Genomic DNA, 22,869 nt, shown 5'->3' on the forward strand with positions numbered 1-22,869 from the left:
GGACGAAAGACACGTCATCAGTTGCTATTTTTGCCAATTCATAGCAGGCTAGTGTATAGAAAATGTATACGGCCGTATAACCCTGCCAAATTCAGATACAACCTGCTTGCATACTTTCTACATAAACTGTGTCAAATATATAATCTAGTTATGTAAAATTTGTCATTGACAAATAATTGACATATAAAACATTTTCTATATACTTGTTGTATCTTTCGTCCTCTTTTTACTAATTATATTTGCATAAGTATAAAGGTGACAACCATATGATTTACAGCTTTTATTTTATCATTCCTTCTATATAATTCTTTGTTCTTAGGTAGGTATCACGTATGTGATGCGTCATATAGTAAAATTATTTGCTATTCATTTGTGACAACTGTCCCGACCTACGTAGTTTCTGAAGGGAAGAATGGTACATATTGCCGCCCTTTTCGCCTTGACAAAGGAATATACACAAATATCATTTCTACTAGGTCCATTTATTCCTATGGATTTTGATTTGAGATACGCGTTACGGGTAACATTATATTTACCGTTTCTTGTGCACATTGACGAATTGAAAGGGGCGCCCATCCCTGAATAGTCTGCTGTCCGCCGTAAGATACGAACGGTAAAGAAGTAAATAATACTAAAACTAAATTTAAAAAAGACCCAGACAGATATCGTGACAACTACGTGCGCATCAGAAATCTCTGCAATAAGATGTGTAGGGAGGCCCAACGTCGCCACATCCATAAATCTGTTGAGAATGGAGATCCAGCAAAAGTCTGGAAATTTCTTAAATCTTTAGGAGTTGGAAAAAAACACAATGAGAGTTCCACTAGTATTGATATTGAGAACCTTAATAGACATTTTTGTTCCTCTTCTATTGTTGTTCCTAATGACAAATTAAAAACACTGTATTATCTTTCTTCACTTCCAACTCCTGATTACACTCCTTTTGTTTTCGGACAATTGTCCGATTGTGATGTTGAGAGAAGCTTACTGTCAATATCTTCTAATGCTCTGGGTACTGACAACATCAGTCGTGCTATGATCATGCCTATCCTTGATATCCTGTTGCCAACTATTACTTTTCTCTTTAATAATTCATTGTCCTCAGGTATTTTTCCTCATATCTGGAAAGAAGCCTTTATTATCCCCCTACCTAAAAAAAATATCCCCACAGTTTTTTCCGATTATCGACCTATTCTTCTTCCCTTCCTTTCCAAAGCTCTGGAAAAGTTAGTACATCAGCAACTCAACTTGTTTCTGTCCTAAAATAACCTTCTTAATCCTCTGCAATCTGGTTTCCGCGCAGGTCACAGCACGACTACTGCTCTTGTAAAGATCTCTGATGATATCCGTTTCGGAATGGATAGCTCAGAGCTGACAGTTTTAACATTATTAGATTTCAGTAATGCTTTTAATACCGTCGATTTCGACATTTTGTTGCAACTGATGACTTCTCTCAACATATCTCCAACGGCAATTGAATGGTTTCGTAGTTACCTGGTTGGACGTCGGCAGCGTATTCGTATCAACGACTCTTTGTCATCTTGGTGCAGTACATCTGCGGACGTGCCCCAGGGTGGCGTCTTATCTCCTCTTTTATTTGCCTTATTTATCAACAATATCACGTCTCAGCTTCGGTCTTCCTACCATCTTTATGCAGACGACCTTCAAATTTACTGCCGGGCTCCTCTTATTAATATTTCTGTTGCAGTAAATACAATAAACGAAGACCTTGAACGTATATCTGCCTGGAGCAAATCCTATGGTCTTGCTGTAAATCCGACCAAGACCCAGGTTATAATCATGGTAGCCCTAGTTACATTTCCAGAATGGCTTTGAATGACCTTCCTTCTGTAGTTTTTAATGGAATGAAGTTAAACTACAGCGACCGCGTCAAAAATCTCGGCATTTGTTTTGATAGTACTTTATCCTGGTCACCTCAGATTGCTGAGATTAGCAGGAAGATGTTTGCGGCAACTGGATCCCTTTACAGGTTGCGTAAGGTTCTTCCTATGGATACCAAAATTGCGCTTGCTCATACATTGCTCCTCCCCATCCTTGACTACGCCGATTCCTGTTATTCAAATGTCACTGAAGAGCAGTTAAATAAACTTGAGCGTCTTCAAAATTTATGTATACGGTTCATATTTGGACTTCGCAAATATGACCATGTATCCCAATATCGTACACGGCTCAAGTGGCTCTCTATTCGTCTTCGTCGTAACTGGCACATCCTTTCCCTTCTTTACTCAATTCTCTTTAATCCAGTTACACCTCATTATTTAAAAGAACGTTTTATGTTTCTTGGAGAGAGCAATTCTAATTCTTATTCTTTACGTAGTACTGACAACCTCCAACTCATAATTCCTACCCATTCTTCCTCTTTCTACTCCAAATCCTTTTCCGTGCAAGCAGTTCGTTTGTGGAACTCACTCCCTACCTCTATACGGTGCGCTCAATCGTTGCCCATTTTTAAAAACTTAGTTAAAGCCCACTACCTATCCTTATAATCACTTAGTCCTACGTATTTCCAGTTTTATGTGTGTTATATATATGTGAATTAATATGGTATATTTGTATGTATTTATGCGTATATATGTATATGTATGTATATATATTTATAAGTGTATGTGTATGTAGATATATGTATATGTTTGGTTGTATGTGTTTATTTATGTATGTATATGACTACGCTGTCACAGATATTATTTTTTACAAATCTATCTTTTTTAACGCGCCACCTACCTACTTATGCTTTAATCCTTTCTACCCAAAGGTTGTCTGGAAGAGATTGCTTAGCAATAAGACCGCCTTTTGTACTTCACTATACGTATTGAAAATTGTTTTAACAAAACATGTTATGTTGGTGCAATAAAGTGTTAAATAAATAAAAAAAAATAAATAAATAAATATAGCCCATTTTAGGGGGCCAGGACTCAACTGGAAAATAATCTTAAATATGCCAATACTTGTGTAGTCGATTTAAAATTTGGTAGTAGGCCATTATGCTACGTTTACGTAACGTGTACGGAATGCGTGAAAATACTTCGTATTAATTTACTTCTCCATGTCGTTCTCCAGGTAAAAGTATTCGAAGCAAATTGTTAACAGAGTGTTATCGAAATATTTAGCATCCCTTCAAGAGTTCCCATCGATGAACAATTTAAAAAAATTAATATTGGTCGAAGAACGACAAAAAATTTTGAGCTACCTACACTAATGCAGCGCATTTGGATTCACATAATTTTTGTCCTAATGTTATTATTAATTGAGACCAAAAAGACATGTAACAATTATACATTCTGCCCCTAAGCCGACACATAAGTCAAGGGCTTTTTTGCTTACAGTTATCTAATTTTTAACAATTAACAAATTTTAGTTTTATAGTTTGTATTATATATTTTGACCAAATACATTCCCAGTTTTTTCACAGTATATATTGTCTCTTAGGGTCCTTTTTGGAATATTTTAACTTCTGCTCTAATAGTTGTTTAATAAAATTATTGATATTATTATTTTTTCCTTTTATTATTATTCTTTCTAATCTAAACAAGAAATTATTTAATGTAGTGAATCTTATATTAAATAATATTAAAATAAAAAATACCAACCTCAATTCTGACAAAAATCAATTTTAAAATTGGAAAACAAAGTGAATTAAAAACCTCATTTTTTAATACTTGTACATATAGAATACATGTAACTAATGAAATGGAATTGGAATGTAGGGGAAAGGACATTATTAGTAATAGAGATCTGACAGTTCTGTTACTAATAATATATCCTATCAGGTTGACCTCCACGCGGTTCTCCCTGGGAACCATTTTGGTTAATTCTTTATAAATTCGTTATTATGGGTCAACTGACTTGTTTTATCTCTACCTACGAGTATCACTGGAGCCCAGTCAGCGTATACCGATAGCGCAGACTGGTTAATCATTCCATTATCACCCATTATAAAATATATAATAATAATATTTATTTATTGAATCCAAAAATATATGTTACAATTTTACATTTGTTCCCAAGACTTCACACTAGGATTCCCTGTATCGTTATATATGTACATACATACGTACTCGCAAATACATTTATAAAAACAATTATGTAACGTAGATAGGCTTCGCTGTAACTATAATGGCGGCTAAATATGAAATATCTATTCAATATCACTAATCTATTACCTAGCCTTGGCCCGTTGTGATTTCATATTACGACGACCTTGATACATAATTTCTTTGTGGGCTAATTTCTATTTGCTTACAACAGGTTTTTTTTATGATCGATAAACGTACTAAAACTTCCATGGTTATTTTTCGAGCGCGTTTTAACTTGCCTACTTACAAATTATTATAATAAACATCTTTTATTAGATATTTATTATGTAAATAAATAAATATTAAACGGCGCTGTCTAGTCTTAAACTAAACAAATCTTATACTATAGATATTAATTAATTTAATTTATTAAAAGTATTAGCACAGTAAAATTTTATGTACATTTGGCGGACTTAACACCGGACGGTGTTCTCTACCATTCAACCAATCTACTGATAAATTTACTTAAATACTTTTTTAATATTATTATCATCACATCAATCAAATTAACTGTCCACTGCTGAAAATAGGACTTTAATTTTATACTCGAATGTAATTACAAGGTACAGAGGTATACCATCTTAGTGCTTAGGAATGGCAACTCATGAAGGGTACCATGAGCAACATACTCGTAATATACTCTGTTATGTCCATGGTATTATAGTTCATGTCTATAGGCAACGGTCATCACTTACCATCACGTAGGCCATCAACTTGTTTGCCATTTTAAGTTGCGTAAATTTTTTTTTATAAATATGGACATAATAGAGTATACTGTTTCGCCCATGATACCCCCCATGCGTTGCCATTCCTGAGGACTCAGGTGTTATTCCTCTGTACCCAGTAAATTCACGCCATATCCCACCCTTCAAACCGAAACACAGCCATGCAAACATAACTGCTTCACGGTTGAAACACGAATGGGATAGAGGTACACAAGCAATCGACTTTTGTACAAAGTCTCCCTCTGGTTCTGTACTCAGATAGACATTGTAATTTTACTGTACATTCACTTCAGCACTTCAATATATTTATAGCGAATCTGGTATCGATAGAAGGACCGTAGTACCGCCAATGCTTCGACGGAATCAAAGACTTTCTTTATAGTTCACAAACGACAGACATACGAGTAGTGGCAGATTATACAGAATGATGTAGAGACAAATCTATACTTATAATAAATCTGTAGAGAGGTCAATTCTGTACATGAAATATATCCAAAATAACTATCAGGGGGTGATTAGTGATCGATATTGATGCCAAAAATGCAATCAGTAAAATTTTTGTCTGTCTGTCTGTCTGTATGTTCGTTATAGAAACAAAAACTACTAGACGGATTTTAACGAAACTCGGTACAATTATTCTTCATACTTCTAGGCAGGTTATAGTATACTTTTCATCACGCTACGAACAATAGGAGTAGAGCAGTGAAGGGAAATGTTAAAAATGTCCACCCGTGCGACGCCGGGACGGGCCGCTAGTATTAAATAAATTACAACAGTTTTACCCAAGGTATCAAACATTTGCCACCTTGAGTTAAATCAAGTTAAATTAAGTTAGTATCAACTCGTACGAAGCCAGGGAAAATTGCTAGTGATTAATCATTTAGCAATCAACTTAAGATATGCGTAAACTGGTATACAATATACATATTCGGTGACCAAGTTACTCGATAGCAGTGATTATTCTAGGTTAAGTAACGATCGCGTGATTGGATCACGTGTGGAATTTAGTCCTGATTTTACTGATTACGTCCCCCTCGCCTTCCATCGTTTTATGGGAACGATTAGCAACTTAGTATTAAAGCATGGGTTAGTGGCTCTCGATTGCTAGAAATTGGGTTAAGTTTTATGGGTGGTTTACGAAAAAGGTACGATTTTATAAAAAAATTAGGTAACCTTTGCTCGCAACTTCGTACACGTGGATTTTAGAAGTAGCTTATATAATCATTTCTAGATAGCGTATCAAGATAAAACACAATAGACTTATAGCTAGATTTTCTGGACTACGACAGTGAAAATTGCATCTAATTTGAGAAAGTAGTTTTATCGTGATGTTGGAACAATCGTATATTATGTAGTTACTATCGTTATCATCATCTTCATTCGTTAACTGTCCACTGCTGAACATCCGTCTTCCCCATTGGAGGGTTTTGCCAGTAGTTGCCATACTTGGCAGACGGGTTGGCAACTGCAGTTAGGCTTTGATGGTGTTCTAAGAGGGACGCTGCTGCCTATCCCTTAACCATTAAGTTCCCTTAGTCGCCACATACTATTACATTACTTCGTTTTTGCCCACCATCTCGTACTAGTGAATTTTGGAAATAGGAAAACAAAAAAACCCTTCTAAAATACTATATAATACATATAATAAAATATAATATTCTAAAAAAATACCAAGATGAAATGAACACCATATTTTAAGTTAGAGCTTCACGAACATAATTAAGAAAATTGTATCGAACTTGGTGTAATAGTTTTTATATGATACTGAACCAAACATATAGACAGACATGACAAACATATAAATATTCATTTTTTCTTAAATATCTCATTTACAGACATCGCCTAGTTTCAATTTTATTATATTAATAAATGAAGATAATATGAACTGTGCTGGACACTCGATTTTAGTAACGTAAAATTTGACGATACGTAGACATCTGATTTTAACATTTTAAATTTAATACTGTAAGTAAGTATTAAGTATTAATGCGTACAACATTAATTATATAGTGTAGTAGTTGTAGTATAAAGTATTCATGTAAAATAGGTTTACATAGATATTTCTCATCATCATTATCATACCAGCCGTGAACTGATGAACTGGCCTCCTCATGAAGGGAGGTTTTGCCAGTAGTTGCCATGCTTAGCAGATGAGATTTCAACATATCATGGGCGAAACAGTATACTCTGTTATGTCCATGGTACTGCTCATGTCTATAGGCGACGGTTACCACTTTCTATCAGGTGGGCCGTCAGCTTGTTTGCTATTCTAAGTTGTATAAAAAAAAAGAGTTGGCAATTCCAGTTAGATTTTGAAGTGATGTTTTAAAAAGAACGCTGCTGCCCATCCCTCGACCATTCAGTTCTTTTAGTCGCCTATAACACACGCGAGAAAGGAAGAAGGTAGTCTATTTTATGCCGAGAATACATGGCGTGAATATTTACAATCTGTTGCAAATACATTCGGATTTTGCCATATTTTTATAAAATATAATAGCATCCATTCTGTTGTGACAGTTATTTGGTTTATCTTTAAATAAGATTATTTGACTTTTTTTTTAATGGATGATAATGAAATGGTTACCCCGCCTGCGCTAACGATATACACTGGCGGGGTACCAGTGAGGGATGCCAGGTGAGGATGAAGCAGGTCAGTTGGCCTATCGTGACTAACAATTTAACAGTCACAATAGTTTCCAGGGACAACCGCGTGGAGGTCGACCTGATAGTGTATATTGATAGCAATGGGCATTAATCTCTCCATTACTAACAATCCCTTCACCCCGCAGATTATTTGTCTTTACAGAGTATAATTCTAGCAATAATCTATAAGATGTCCTTAGAAAATATCGTGGTTTAAACTTGATGAAAAAAATGTGATGGGCCTACTGACCTGATTCATTTTCAGCGGTATCATCAGTGGATGATGATATGGTGATGATATGATGAAGGTATACGCTGGCTGGGTAGGTATCAATGGATACCTACCCAGCCAGCGTATACCAATAGTGACAAGCGAAGTATTATTTGTACAGGCATTTAATTTTTGTTTACTGTAATAAATTAAATATGTTATATAACTAATGAAGGGATATATAATGTGGAATACATACATATGTAAATTTATTATAATGTCAAACATTTGCACACCGATATAAAGGCAGAACATGTACGGGAAATGTAGACCTCTTTAATCTAAGAATTAATCTACATCTATCTACTAGCAAAATAAATTAATTTAATTTCATGTTGTTATTGTGTTTTAATACATCCAAAAAGGTTGTTATAATATGGCAACGAATAAAGGCTATCATGGGCGATACAGTATACTTTGTTTTATCAATGCTACTGTTCATGTCTATAAGCGACGGTTACAACTTTCCATCAGGTGAACCGTCAGTTTGATTGCCATTCTAAATTGCATAAAAAACCGTTAATTAAGATATAATCTCGTATAAAGTCTATTTAAAAATAATAAATACAAAATTTTATACCCTAATTTTCTGATTACTGGGTTTTAAAACGGGAACGTAAAACTACCGAGCTCACTCGACTTCGACAACAAAGCTATGCATTATTTTTAATAGCTCGTAGCCATCAGCGTAGGCTCGTAGTCCGTAGCGTGAGTACTGTAGTATAGGCGTAGCGCTACGAGATTCTTTGTGTGAAAATTTCACTTTTGATGTTTATTGTATTGTTATATTTTTAAACTTATTAAAAAAAAAGGAGGAAAATAAAGTGGAATTCGATGGTGCTATTATTTTTCTTATTATTATTCATCATAGGATATCTTTGTCTATTTCGAATAATTTTAAGTCGATTGCTTGGATACCTCTGTCCCATTCGTGTTTCAACCGTGAAGCAGTTGTGTTTGCATAGCTGTGTTTCGATTTGACGGGTGGGATATGGTGTGAATTTACTGGGTACAGAGGAATAACATCTGAGTACTAAGGAATGGCAACGCATGGAGTATCATGGGTGAAACAGTATACTCTGTTATGGCCATGGTACTGCTCATGTCTATAGGCGACGGTTACCACTTTCCATCAGGTGAGCCGTCAGCTTGTTTGCCATTCTATGTTGCATAAAAAAGATATAAACTGTTTTAAAGAAAATTAAATTAAAAAATAAAAGAAATTTAGAGAGTATTTCCATGATAATTCCAGCAAATCTTGGTCGTCTTCTCGTTAAGTTCTAATTAAATAGACTGTAGCGCCACCTACCACTTGTACAGTGGAATTATAATCTTATTACATAGAGTAGGTAAAGTTATCGCCCGCTTGAGCACTTGGGCAGAAGCCAAGCGATTCTCCAATATAGGCCGTCGGTGAAGCGTGTTCGCGGACTAAGTGCTTGTGATTAAGTGAATTTAGTTGTAACTACGCTTGAACTAGTTATGACTTGAAAATTTCGACCTTGGCAGCCTGGATTGCAGGTTCGATACCCGCGCAATATAATTATATTGTATTGTATTGTATGACGATACAAAGTTAATCTAAATTTCAATTCAGAAATGTCCATTATATACGAACTAGAAATAATTATTTTTATACGCACTGGACATTGTATTGATCTGGGCATTTACAATTTTCATCCTTTTTGGAAATCGGTTGAAAAATAGGAGATTTTCAATGCGATCGTATTTTTTTTAATGTTTGTGTCTTCAGAATTCCTTCATTTATAAACCGATTTCGAAAATTCTATTTTTATTTGAAAGGATATAATTTTAGATTGGGTATATCCAGTTCATTAAAATCGATTAGGTAGTATAAGTTCACAGTACAGTTTGATTTATAATAAAAAAGCCGGTTAATGGAGGGTCGGATTCGCAAACGAGAGTTCCGTATAATAAAAGTACGTATAAAAGTGTAAGCAGTTGCACAAAAAAATGTGAAGCTGCATTCATCAAAAAAAAAAGAAAAAAAAATGTGAAATAACTGCATATTTAGGATTTTCGGATTTTACTTATACTACATTACGTTGCTTCTTGACAAATTTCATGATTCTAGGTCAACGGGAAGTACCATATAGATTTTGATACCCTTTGCAAATGTCAAACTATACGATATAAATGAAACATAAACGGCCGTATCTTTTGATTGCGTCGATTTAGAAGCTTGATTTTTTTTCACTGCTTTAAGAGATTGCAGACCTGAGTATATAATACTTGATACCTCAACCCGTTCCTAAGAAAAAGGATTTTGCCAGAAGTACGAACGGACAGATGGACAACGAAGTGAACCTTAAAAATTCATTTTACTATGAAGTCGATGTTATTTTGTGTAATTAAATATATATAAGCATGGGTAATATTTTTTTTATACATTTTAGAATGACAAACAAGCTGACGGCCCACCTGATGGAAAGTGGTAACCGTCGCCTATAGACATGAGCAGTACCATGAACATAACAGAGTATACTGTTTCGCCCATGATAAGAAAAAGGATTTTGCCAGACGTACGAACGGACAGATGGACAACGAAGTGAACCTTAAAAATTCATTTTACTATGAAGTCGATGTTATTTTGTGTAATTAAATATATATAAGCATGGGTAATATTTTTTTTATACATTTTAGAATGACAAACAAGCTGACGGCCCACCTGATGGAAAGTGGTAACCGTCGCCTATAGACATGAGCAGTACCATGAACATAACAGAGTATACTGTTTCGCCCATGATACCCCCCATGCGTTGCTATTCCTGAGGACTCAGGTGTTATTCCTCTGTACCCAATAAATTCACGTATTTGGAATGGAGACAGAGATACGCTATCTTTTATTAATTTGCCAGCCGTTAACTGTCCACTGCTGAACGTAGTCTCCTTAAAGAGGAGGGCTTGCCAATAATTGCTACGCTTGACAGGCAGTTTAGCTGGTGATATTTTAAGAGGGCTTACGGCCATTCCTTAACCATAGACTCTCTTAATCGCCTCTTGCGACACCCACGGGAAAGGAAGGAGTGGCCTATACTATGTAAGGAACTACATAGGAAGTACATAGACACCTTTTATTCCTATCAATAAATAAATTTTTGCCCACGACTTTGTTCGTATGACCGGGTCACACGATCGTAGTCGTGGGCAAAAATGTTCATTAAACGAATGATGGGCAAAATAAAGAATAAAAACAACAATTATAATAATTATATTAATATTTTGATTTTAATTATATGAGTTACTTTGTATATATGTCAACATATTTATTTTTTCTTAATAGAAACATCTATAATATTTCCTCCTATTATTGTACGCACACTGCCCGCTGGTAATTAATGCTCCTTCCCACTCAGGGTTTGCTGGAAGAGAACTCTTACAGAGTTAAGCTCGCCTGTTGTACATCTTTATTTTATATATATTACCTATATGTTTGTAATTTTTTGTGTACAATAAAGAATAAATAAATAATTCTTTGGCCGAAGCGGCAAAATAGCTAGATCGAGCCTTGTAAACAATTAAAGCTATTATTACCTCAAGCATTGTGGTGGTGAATTTACAAACTAACTAATTATACAAACATGTGGACACATCAAAGTTAACTGTTCTGATTACTATCTAGTTGAATAAACAGTACGGCCGCCGGTACTTTACTTGAATATTTAAGTAATTACACGACTTAAAAACCTTTGTGTGTAGCGCTTACATTTGTTAACCTGTATTGCGCTACCTTGATTTTCACACAATGAAATAATAATGGGGTACTGTTTTAAATGTAATTATATTTTTTTTTTGTATTTTTCTAATTGAACTGTCAAATCTTAAAATCGTTAAACTAAATTCTAGTGTAAGTAGTATATTCATTTATTTTAACATTTATTATATAAGTAGGTAGGTATTATATGTATTTATAGTGTATGTATTTATGTAATATTTTATTATATATTTAAATATTTTATTTATGTATATTTGTTTATGTATTAATAGATGTAGTACTTCAGCTGCCTGCTGACGTAATGCTTTCTTACTGTACTGTATTGACTGGAAGAGATCTCTGTCAGAGATAAGTCCACCCTTGCTCACAACATTTATAAATACATTATTTTATATGTAACATACAAGTGCAATAAAGAATATATATAAAAGAATATATATTTATACCATTGTATCAGCTGTTAACCGTCCATTGTTGAATATAGGCGTGCCCCTACTGGGAGTTTTTGCCAATAGTTGCCACGTTTGGCTGGCGGATTGGGATTATATTTATATAGTACTATATAAGTACCTGACCAACATAATTGCTAGTAAGCTAGCTTAGTAATAAGTAAAGTTAGTAGTAAGTAAGTAAGTTAAAGTTAAATTGTGGTCAGAGAATAAATGCTTTATTATATTATATTATTATTATTTATATATAAGTACATATTTTACACAGTTATTACCCGCGTCTTCGTCAGCGTAATCGTAATGTTTTCATTGACTAAAATAAAAAGTATCCTATCTATGCCCTACTCTATCACATATAGTAAATGTGTACCAAATTTCATAGTGATTGGTTAAGCCGTTAAAGCGCCATGAGGTAACAAACAAACAAATAAAGAAACTTACTTTTATAACATTAGTTTGGATTTAAATCCAATATAGGTACTATATGTTATGACAAATAAATAAAGGCTGAAGTTTGTGAGAGTTTATGAATTATGAATCTTTCAACGACTAAAATGTTTATAGGACTTCAATGTAAGTTAATTTTTATGCGGTTGTATGTGTCATAACACAGAAAACTTTAAACTTATACTGATTAAATCATCAAATAGGGAGAAGTATATATTTAAAAATATATTAAATTGAGTATAATAAATAAATATTAAAATATAAAATATAATATATATATATATATATATATATATATATATATATATATATATATATATAGATAAATAGATATTTCCTCTAAAAGATTACAATAGTAAACTTATTATAAAAACAAACAATTATAAGAAAATATTACACTCAGAAAACAATGGGCAGCCGTACCGTGAAACGCGATCTCTTTTAGGCAACCTTTAGATGGACAGCAGTAATTATAAATAGTATACCAAGTTCGCTGTGTAGTCCCGGCGTAGGTCATCATTTGCTTTCCCGTGGGAGTCGTTAGAGGTAACTAAAGTAACTTAGTGGTCGACGTATATGGCAGCGTCTCTCTTAAGAAATCATCAAAGCTTAACTGCGTTTGTTAACTCGCTTGCCAAGCGTGGCAACTACTAACAAAATCCAGGGAGGCTTAGATACAGCAGTGGACAATAAACGGCTGATAAGATAGTACAAAGTTAACCTTAATTTCAATTCAGATATTTCTACTACATATAAACTAGAAATAGTTACTTACACACTGTACATTATTAGACATATTTTTTTTAATACAACTTAGAATGGCAAACAAGCTGACGGTGCACCTGATGAAAAGTGGTAACCATCGCCTATAGACATGAGCAGTACCATGAACATAAGAGAGTATACTGTTTCGCCCATGATACCCCCCATGCGTTGCCATTCCTGGGGACTCAGGTGTTATTCCTCTGTACCCAGTACATTCACGCTATGTGGGATATAGCCTTCAAACCGAAAGACATCCATGCAAACAAAACTGCTTCACGGTTGAAACACGAATGGGACAGAGGTACCCAAGCAATCGACTTTTGTACATAGTCTCCCTCTGTATAATATAATAAATATAATATATAGACATATATAATATACTCATATTTTTATTGTTTGACATATTTAGTTAATAATATTTACATGTAATTTTTTTTTTACACAATAACGTGCCCATTTTAGTTATTTTTTTTTTGATATTGCAATTTGTACTAAATTAGTGACAATTAGTTAGTGACAATTAGAAACAAGCTGATGGGGAATTTGATGAAAAATTAGTAATAATTACTTATATGTAAACTTACATCCTGAACATTAGAGAATACTGTTTAAATCCATGATACACCTACGCTTTGTCTGCATTAAGATTAAGGTATTATGTCTCTATATGTTACCACAGATAATATATGAGTAATACTATACTAGATTATATACAGTAATTACACTGCACTTACTTTAAAAAAAATAGACTATTATGTATAAAAAATAAGCGATTAGTATACAGGCAAATTTTAATTTCTAGTGTGCCTCCAACATATATGTATATCTGTAGCTAAAAGAATAAAATAAAAATCTTTCATATAAAAGTTGTTTAAAAATTAAACAAATTATATTTACTTATATATTCATATACCAATACAATTTCAGTCACACAAAATTATAAAAGTCTAGTAATTTTTTTTTTATTCTTAAAGAGACACTTGACAATTTATTACATAATTAAAAAAATGTTGTAGATATTATTTTTAAAATATGAAACTCATATTCCAATAATTATTATCTTATTGAAAAATTATTCAATTGCTTGAACTAAGTGACCTAAAAATCAATAAAAAGTCATTTCTTTTTTAAAAGTATACTAATGTGTCTTATATTTCATTGATTAAATTGGGCTGTCTCACTCTTGCTTAAGTGACTCTTCTAACTGGCTTAACTGACTTCAGCCTGTTTTTGCAGCACCAGACGGCAGCACAGAGTTTGGTGAGTGTCCGCCTCGTTTCAGCACTTCTCACTTCTGATTTCCTGTTTGTTATTCCTTCGCTTGCATTCAGCTTCACACCGTTCCCGAGGTACAGTCAAATTGATCCCGCATTCAAATGTTTTATTCTTTATTCAAAAATAACATTGTTGTGTATTAGCCTTAAAAAAAGTATACATTTTGTTTATGAAAATATCAATTCGAAATTTGAAAACACTCATTGAATAAAGTAAACAAAAATATCATAAAGTTCATTGTACAATATGTTTATATTATAATTTCCGATTTGTTTAAATATTGATGATTGATTGATAAAAAAATCTTAAAATAAATAGTTTCCTTTAGAAAAATACTGTTTCATTAAGTTATTAAAAAAAATATACATTTGTGGCATAAATAAATGTTAAGGAAAATAAATGCAACTGCTAAGCTAATTATATTCTTTTTGCATGAATTATTTATTGTACGAGTACATAATTTTTTATAAACATATATTAATTAAGCATTTTTACAAGAGCATGCTATGCTTTATATATTTATATTTAATTATTAAATATAAATAATTGAACTCTGCCTTTGCTTGGAATTTTTTATTTAAAAAAATATATATAAAATATGCCTGTTGCATTAATATCAATTCGCATGGTACTGAGTACAGGAAAATTTTGCATTTTAATAAATTTACCACTTTATTATTGTTTGCACGGATCCAGTATTTACAATCTTTATTGTAAATTTAATTTATTCAAACATATAACACCTTGAGTGATGGCCTTATACGGGCAAACGCAGCACGACGCCCCACTAGATGAAGCGACGATCTTAAATGTATTGCAAGCAGTCAATGGATAGAGGTGGTTTGGAACCGTACCTTATGGCAACAATGGCGGAGACCCATATTCAGCAATGGTCAGATAATGGCTGAAATAATGATTATGATGGTTCTTCATTTTGACAAAATCTGCAAACACTTTTTGGACATAAGCCTAGTTGGGCCATGTATTTGTTTAGTTTTTAGTGTCCAGTGAGAGTCCTTGTTAATACACATGTTGATTTAAGGGATAAGTATGCCCGCGTATAACCTTATCGTTTTTTTATAACCTGATATTTGTTTAAATCAACAAACAAACAGTCGTTATCATACATTTTAATCCAGTCATAATAAAGCACTTAAAATTACATGCTAATAGTACGCATTTGTCTTTAATAAATAGGTATGTACTCGGTTACACAGAGAGAAATTTCGTTGTTATATATTAGTTTGCTTGGATAGCTAATTAAGGAGCCTTTTGCTGAAGACTGAATACTATATTTGCTACTTGCGGGTAGAAAGTGCAAGTCAGCTTCTCCCGTGGTGGGTGTCATGATTAACATGACCTTGCGGATTGCTGATGGATGAGGGAGGTCGTGTGCTAATCTTCACCCATTTCTCTCAATGTCAATGTTCGTTTTTATAATCTACGACTGAACGATAAGATATCGTACGATATTACAGCACAAATAAATGTATAGGACGTCTTTGTAGTTAACCGCAGCATGACACGGTATTATACAATATTACCGCGATATAATAAGAAAGTCAAATGTATAGGGCATTTATATAATTAATCATAGCATGCTACGATGTTGTGCAATATTACTGCCACATATAATAAGAGAGTCAAATGTACAGGGTATTTATATAGTTAACCATAGCATGCTATAAAATTGAATAACATTATCGCCACGATAAAATAAGGGAGTCAACTGTACGGGGCATTGATATAATTAATCATATCATACTATGATATTGTATAATATTATCACTACGATACAATAAGGCAGTCAAATGTTCAGGGCATTGATATAATTAACCATAGCATGCTATGATATCGTACAATATTATCGCCACGATATAATAAGAGAGTTAAATATATGAAGAAAAACATGAAGTAAGTACAAAGATTAAAATGGTATATTTATTTGCAACCTATTTAATGTTTAAGTTCGCTAATAGAACACTTTTTAAATAATCAATCAGAAACATTGAAAAATTTGAAAATGATTATTGAAAATTGACAAAAAATTGCGAGGTTGTCACACGGTAAGCAGAAATTATGAATACTCTTCATTTTCCTCAACGATATCGTGGCTCGTTCGCGTCTCCATATTTACAAACATTTAGCTTTTCTATTATATCGATACAATAAAATGGTACGAAATTTTGCTACACTACAGTAAATTATAAAATTGTCTATGCATTTTACGTATTTGTATAACAGACTCTGTCTTTGGTCATCGTAATTTTATTCTATTTACCATCATTCCCTTGGCCTTTTCCCATTTATTTGGGGTTAGCGCAGTATGTTTTTCTCTTTCATGTATCCTTATCAGCATTTATACTTAGACTCGCTCTTTTTTTATGCATATCATCTTTCATACTATCCGTACACCTTTTCTTCGACCGTATCCTTCCTTTATATCCATTCATTTTCGAATTTAACACCTTTAAAACATGGCTTTCATTCCTCCACATGACTTGACCGTGCCAAAACAGTTTGTTTGCAACTTTTCTGTTACTCGGGCAGCTTTCGGACTTTTCTGTAGACATTCATTTCTTATTTTCCTATTTCTTGTCATCCCATATCATCTGGATCGTAGCTACTATTCTTAATCTATGATTTTAACATAATTTTAAACTATCAATATCTGCAACTATGATTTTAAGCCACTTACAAGAAAGGAGGTTTTCTGTTTATACAGTATATATGTTGGCAATGTAAAAGAGAAGAAATATAATAATATATAAGTTAGAAAGGGATAGAAAAGTAGCCAAGAATAAGGTAGGAATATGAACAAAATAAATTCTGATTATTTTTAGATTTTGAAACGTTATTATTTTTAATATACAAAATTTTACATTTTTCATGCAATTATGCTGTAAATAAAGTTCCGAACGTCTGCGAACTAAAATAAAAATTGTAACAAACACATGAAAATTTTCCTATTTTTGTAACTTCATTTCGATATAAATTTAGAACTGTCACATTGCACACATTTACATTATACGTACTCTAGTGTAACCATTTTCTTGTCTCGTTTTTGTGATTGCATTACCAATCTGTCAGTACGTGAGTATTTTATACTGCGTCTATGTTTGGCTTGTATATTTTTTTGTGAATAACATATGCGATATCTTTGCGAATTCCCAATAGATTTTGACTTTTTGTTATTGATAAAGTTTTCTCTAATGTTAGTCTTAATATTCTATCATATTAATTTTGTTATGGTTAGTTGTTTTTTCGTTTCATTAGAAAAACAAATTCGATTCCATGAATACTATAATATAGTATTAATCTAAGATATAGTCTATCTATGCATTAAATTTTATTTAAAAGCGTTCAGTCTTTAATATTGCCTGGTGCCTTAACTTCCCAATGTTCCAAATGTCTTTACGAAATTTCACGTAGTAAGATTTAAAATTGGGTTTACAATTATTCAGTAACTCTAAATTAAATCCAAGTAATAGTAAGGACTTATAATTGAGTTATTATATAATAAATGATACTAGGAGCATATTAATGTCGTGACACTAATTAAATTGCAATTAAATATGACGGATGACTGACCGATGATAAGAAAATTCAATTATCGCAGTATATTTATCGTGAAAGGCGAGTAGAAGTATTAAAACTTTATACAAGGCTGCCTGTCTAACAGGATATTAGTGGGCTGACAATCTCTTCTAGGAGAGAAGCGGGGGGGGGGGGGGGGGGAAGAGAAATTATTAGTAATAGTAGTAGCTTCACTGCTAACAATATACCTACACATATATCAGGTCAACTGCATTCTGAATTCGTCACGACGGACCATCTGACCCGCTTTTCTCCTCATCTATCGTCTCTTACTGGTGTCTCGCCATCGTACACATTGATACAGCAAAGGATTTGAATTCAATTTTTACTCATCAATTTTTTTTACTTTTATTACTCACCATGGACTAACTGACCCAACTTCATCCTCACCTATTATCCCTAACTAGTACCCAGCAAGCGTATACCATTAGTGCGGGCGGGGTTACAGTTCTATTTTCACCCATTAAAAATATCCCCTTCTAATTGGAAGATATCCATATCCAGCAATGAGAAATTCACTAAATTTAAATTGAATCAACATGGGAGTTAACCCTATCTATTGCAAAAAAAATTGTAAAACTTAGTTCATAAGTAGCAAATACAGCAACATACTTCTTTAAGTTCCACTCCTATAGATGATTTATTTATTTAAAACAACACCAATAGCATATTGCATTATAACACTATCTATCTATCTATCTATCCTATTTAAGAGCTGCGCTCTTGTCGGTGGAGCTCTTGCCACTCACTACGATTTTCAGCGAGTCTATTCACCTCTTGATACGACACGACACCAACTCCTTCCTTGATCTGCCTGATGTAACTATGTCTCGGTCTCCCTCTTCCCCTTTTTCCTTCTATCTTACCTTCTATTATAATGTTCATAAGTTGGTCGTGTTAATACTATGGCACGTTCCATTTAAAGGTATTCACAGCATTTAGTTTAACATAATTTATACAGTATGAAATGAAGTAAACAATTGTAAGGAATTAAAAAATACTAGACTACAAATATTCTAAAAGTTACGTTATTAGTTATGGAAATATACATGTAACCTGAGTTGTGATGATTGAACAATATAAGAGCGATTTTGATTATTAAAACTGCTGCTCTGAAGAGTGCAGTGGCGGTGCATTCAAATCACTCCCGCTTGTTTTTAGCCTGAAGTGCCGCCTCCCCTGACACTTCTATTACCAGCAACCTTGCTTTAGATGATTAACTGGAGTAATCTGTACTGTTTTTCCCCAGTAACGTGACCGAAGTACGACATATTCCGAAGATTTACGATGTTCATAAGCTCCAACATTGTACATACAAAAAAATCAAGTAAATTAATTAGAAGCATTTTCTTGTTTATTACTCAGAATTGCCATCCGGTATTACGTTCTCGACCACAATTTAAAATTCTTTTTAATTCGATAATATTCTAGAAAAATAATATCTCATATCTGTAATATTCTAGAAAGAATATCTAATAAGAATTATTAATTTACAAAGTTTTTACTCATTTCAAAAGCAGTAATTACGGTGATGAATAGAAGGCAAGTTAATAAAGAATAAAACTCTAATTCGAGGATTTTTTGCATCGTTAATTTCTCTATTCTTGAGTTTACATTGATCTGAGGGATTGTTTTACTTGTTTTTGAGCGACTTCTAAAAGAAAGTCTTTCCCAATTCATATTTTTCTATATGTAGTAACTATGTTGCCATGTTTGAAATAAATTTGCTATCGTCATAGTCGTAGAATACTGACGGATACTTTATATGTAATCTTTGTCAGATCCATCAGTATTCTATGACTATGACGATATGGGTTCAACACGGAATCAAATCCTATGATCTGATACCGTATTCGATCCATATTAATTTGCTTACGATTGAAATAATTTCACACTTGCAGTAAAACTTTTTTATAAACACCCAAAACTTCGTTAAAGGGGTTTTTTTTTTTAAATATTACGTCTATTAGTTATTTGGACGTGTAAATAAGAATCATAAATTTAAGAATTACATATCCTTATTCACAAGAATAGAGGCGCGGAATATAGGTAGCGAGAAATTAATATTGTTTGAACGTAAAAGTGATTTTGTTTATTTATCTTGTAAGTGGTTATTTGCTTAGAATTATTTTGTTTAATTCCACTACCATTAGTATGTAGTTACACATACTAATAGTAATAATAAAAATAGTCACATCTATCTATACTTATAATAAATCTGTAGAGAGGTCAATTCTGTACATGAAATATATTTCCAAAATAACTATCAGGGGGTGATTAGTGATCGATACTGATGCCAAAAAATGCAATCAGTAAAATTTTTGTCAATCTGTATGTTCGTTATAGAAACAAAAAACTACTCGACGGATTTTAACGAAACTTGGTACAATTATTCTTCATACTCCTGGGCAGGTTATAGTATACTTTTCATCATGCTACGATCAATAGGAGTAGAGCAGTAAAGGGAAATGTTGGGAAAACGGGAGAAGTTACTCTGCTTTTAAGCTTCCGGCGCGTGTGCAGCCTTAATGGCCACTTTTTAAAATATAAAAATGTCCACTTTGATTTCATAATTTCTAATGAGTGCATTGGTAAAAACTGTAAAACTTACCAAAAATATGTATATAAATAAATAAATATTTAGCAGCGGACAGTTAACATCTGATATAATAAAAATAATAATTCATTTGACGAAAAGAGAAACGTAATTAGAGAAGTATCATAAGACGTTTAAGCAAAATCGCTTTAAAATATGAGTGCAATTGTTAACGTTGAGCCTTAAAACCTTGCGGACGGTATAAATTGCGTAATGGTAGCAGTGACGCCGTATAATTAATACCCCACAAAGGACATTAGTCCCTCTAGAGGGACGTGAAAGAACTTCTGCTCGTGATTATGACACGCTAATAGTTAATATTCAATACCTACTTTGTTTGCCGCTTCGACCACCTCGTGAATAACGTAAGATGGTCATTAGAGTTCATATTGAGAAATTTTAATGTATAATATTTAATTAATGGAGTTTGTGGTTTGATTTATTGCACTGTTGGGACTTCGTATGGTTACTAGTATAGCATTATTGGCTTTTACCCACCATTTGATTTTGTTGACTGAGACATGTGCAATATACCAATGTACCGAATTAAGGTCATGAGGTAAGAAACTCACTTTCAGATTATTAGTTTATATCCGTCCTTTTACTTCGGCGATGTGACAGAAATAAGAAAGAAAGAAAGAAAACATTTATTGACGACAACAAAAAAGTTACATTAATTATGAATTAAAAAACAAAAAACATTACATTTATTATTGCCAACGTGGTCACCACTCAGCATGTGCTGCAGCAATTTAATTGCTACAGCGCTAAGAGGTAGCTTAAATCCTTCTACATTTCAAGTCCTTAATAGAGCGATCATAAGGATTTTCTTAATGATAAAAATGGAACGGTAACTCCGCCTGAGCTATCAGTTTATACTGCCGGAGCAACAGTGAGTGATGATAGATGAAAATGAGGACAGAACAACTGGTCCATCCTGACGAATCCTGACGAGGGGGGGGACCGCGAGAAGGTCTACTTTACCAATCTTATATTGCTAGCATTATCGCCGCTTCAGTATTAGTAACAATCCTTTCCCCCAAACATAAGAGTTTGTAGACTTACCGTATAGAATGTATCCACATTCGACATATCCACGTTTCTTCAAGTGTAGAATCCAATACGGTAGAAGAGCGTACCCCCATCATTAAGTTTTATTTAGTTAGGCGATTCTCTTCACTGGAGAATTTAAATTGACACTTAACATTTTGTTATTCATAAAATTCGAACTTACGACCTTTGAGATTTATACCTTGGAGTAGGTCACTTTCTTTAAAATCGAACCATGAGCATAACCATTCATCCATATCCATCCATGGCCATCATAATCACGCTACCACTTTTGCTTCTAATTTTAGATATATGAACAGCTTTCACTAGAATCGATCGGAATAACTTCCCTCAAGGTAAAGTAATACAATGCCAATCATCTTGATGTGATAAGGGTATGATAATTAAATGTATTGATCGAGAATCGGTTTTAGATTGCCGGTATTAATAACATTCGGGAGGCTTAAATTTATATTCTGTGATGCCCATGATACTGTTATTAAGTATAATTAAGTAGATATTAACTATAAATGAAGGGTAGAGCAAGACCTAAAAAAACATGGACGAACTGCGTGAAACATGATATGGCCAGAATGAAAGTGAATCCAGAAATCACTGCAAATAGATAAGAATGGAAGAGAAAAACATATTACGCCAACTCCAAATAAAAATTGAAATAAGTATAGGAAGATGATGATGTCCTTGATACTTAACGAGTATAGATGACAATTACAACTTTCCATCAAGTGAGCTATTAACTTGTTTAAAATTCTTTATTGCAGTAACAAAGTAAATTTTTGCCGGCAAAAAATAGGCTACTGACGATGATGATTACCGTAGATACATTAGATTGAAAATATTTAGATTTAGAAAAAAATGTGATTTTACTTTTTTTTTGCTAAAGAATAGAATAGGCTTTTGTACTGATATGAAATGGTTTCTAATGTTACAAACCAAGATGAAAGTAAACCGTGTAGTTTAAAAAATAATTGAGAATAACCACTCAGAATTGACAACTTTATTGCGTAATGTAACTGTAAAAAATTTTGACGATTTATGAACCTCTTTCTTTAGAAAGTTACATAAAAATAGCGAATCTTCCCTGTTCTCTTTCAATGTCTATTTCAAACTTCTTTCCTAAATCAGAAGACTAAATGCTTCTTACTTTTCCAAATTCAATACTGTCAGATTTTTTAACTTGAGCATTCTTAAAGAAATTAC

General features: G+C 33.1%; 1 protein-coding gene across 1 annotated transcript in view; it reads left to right on the forward strand.

The window, feature by feature from the left end:
- The window catches only part of LOC113521930 (sodium/potassium/calcium exchanger Nckx30C), a 93,318-nt gene that overhangs the window by 4,144 nt on the left and 66,305 nt on the right, over positions 1-22,869 (forward strand). The window contains exon 2 of the mRNA XM_026907607.3: positions 14,367-14,390. Within this exon, the coding sequence (XP_026763408.1) occupies positions 14,367-14,390 (24 nt within the window). The remainder of the gene's footprint in view (positions 1-14,366; positions 14,391-22,869) is intronic.

Source organism: Galleria mellonella, unplaced genomic scaffold (assembly GCF_026898425.1).
Source record: "Galleria mellonella isolate WM207_F2 unplaced genomic scaffold, CSIRO_AGI_GalMel_v1 utg63, whole genome shotgun sequence".
In the NCBI taxonomy this organism is placed as follows: Eukaryota; Metazoa; Arthropoda; class Insecta; order Lepidoptera; family Pyralidae; genus Galleria; species Galleria mellonella.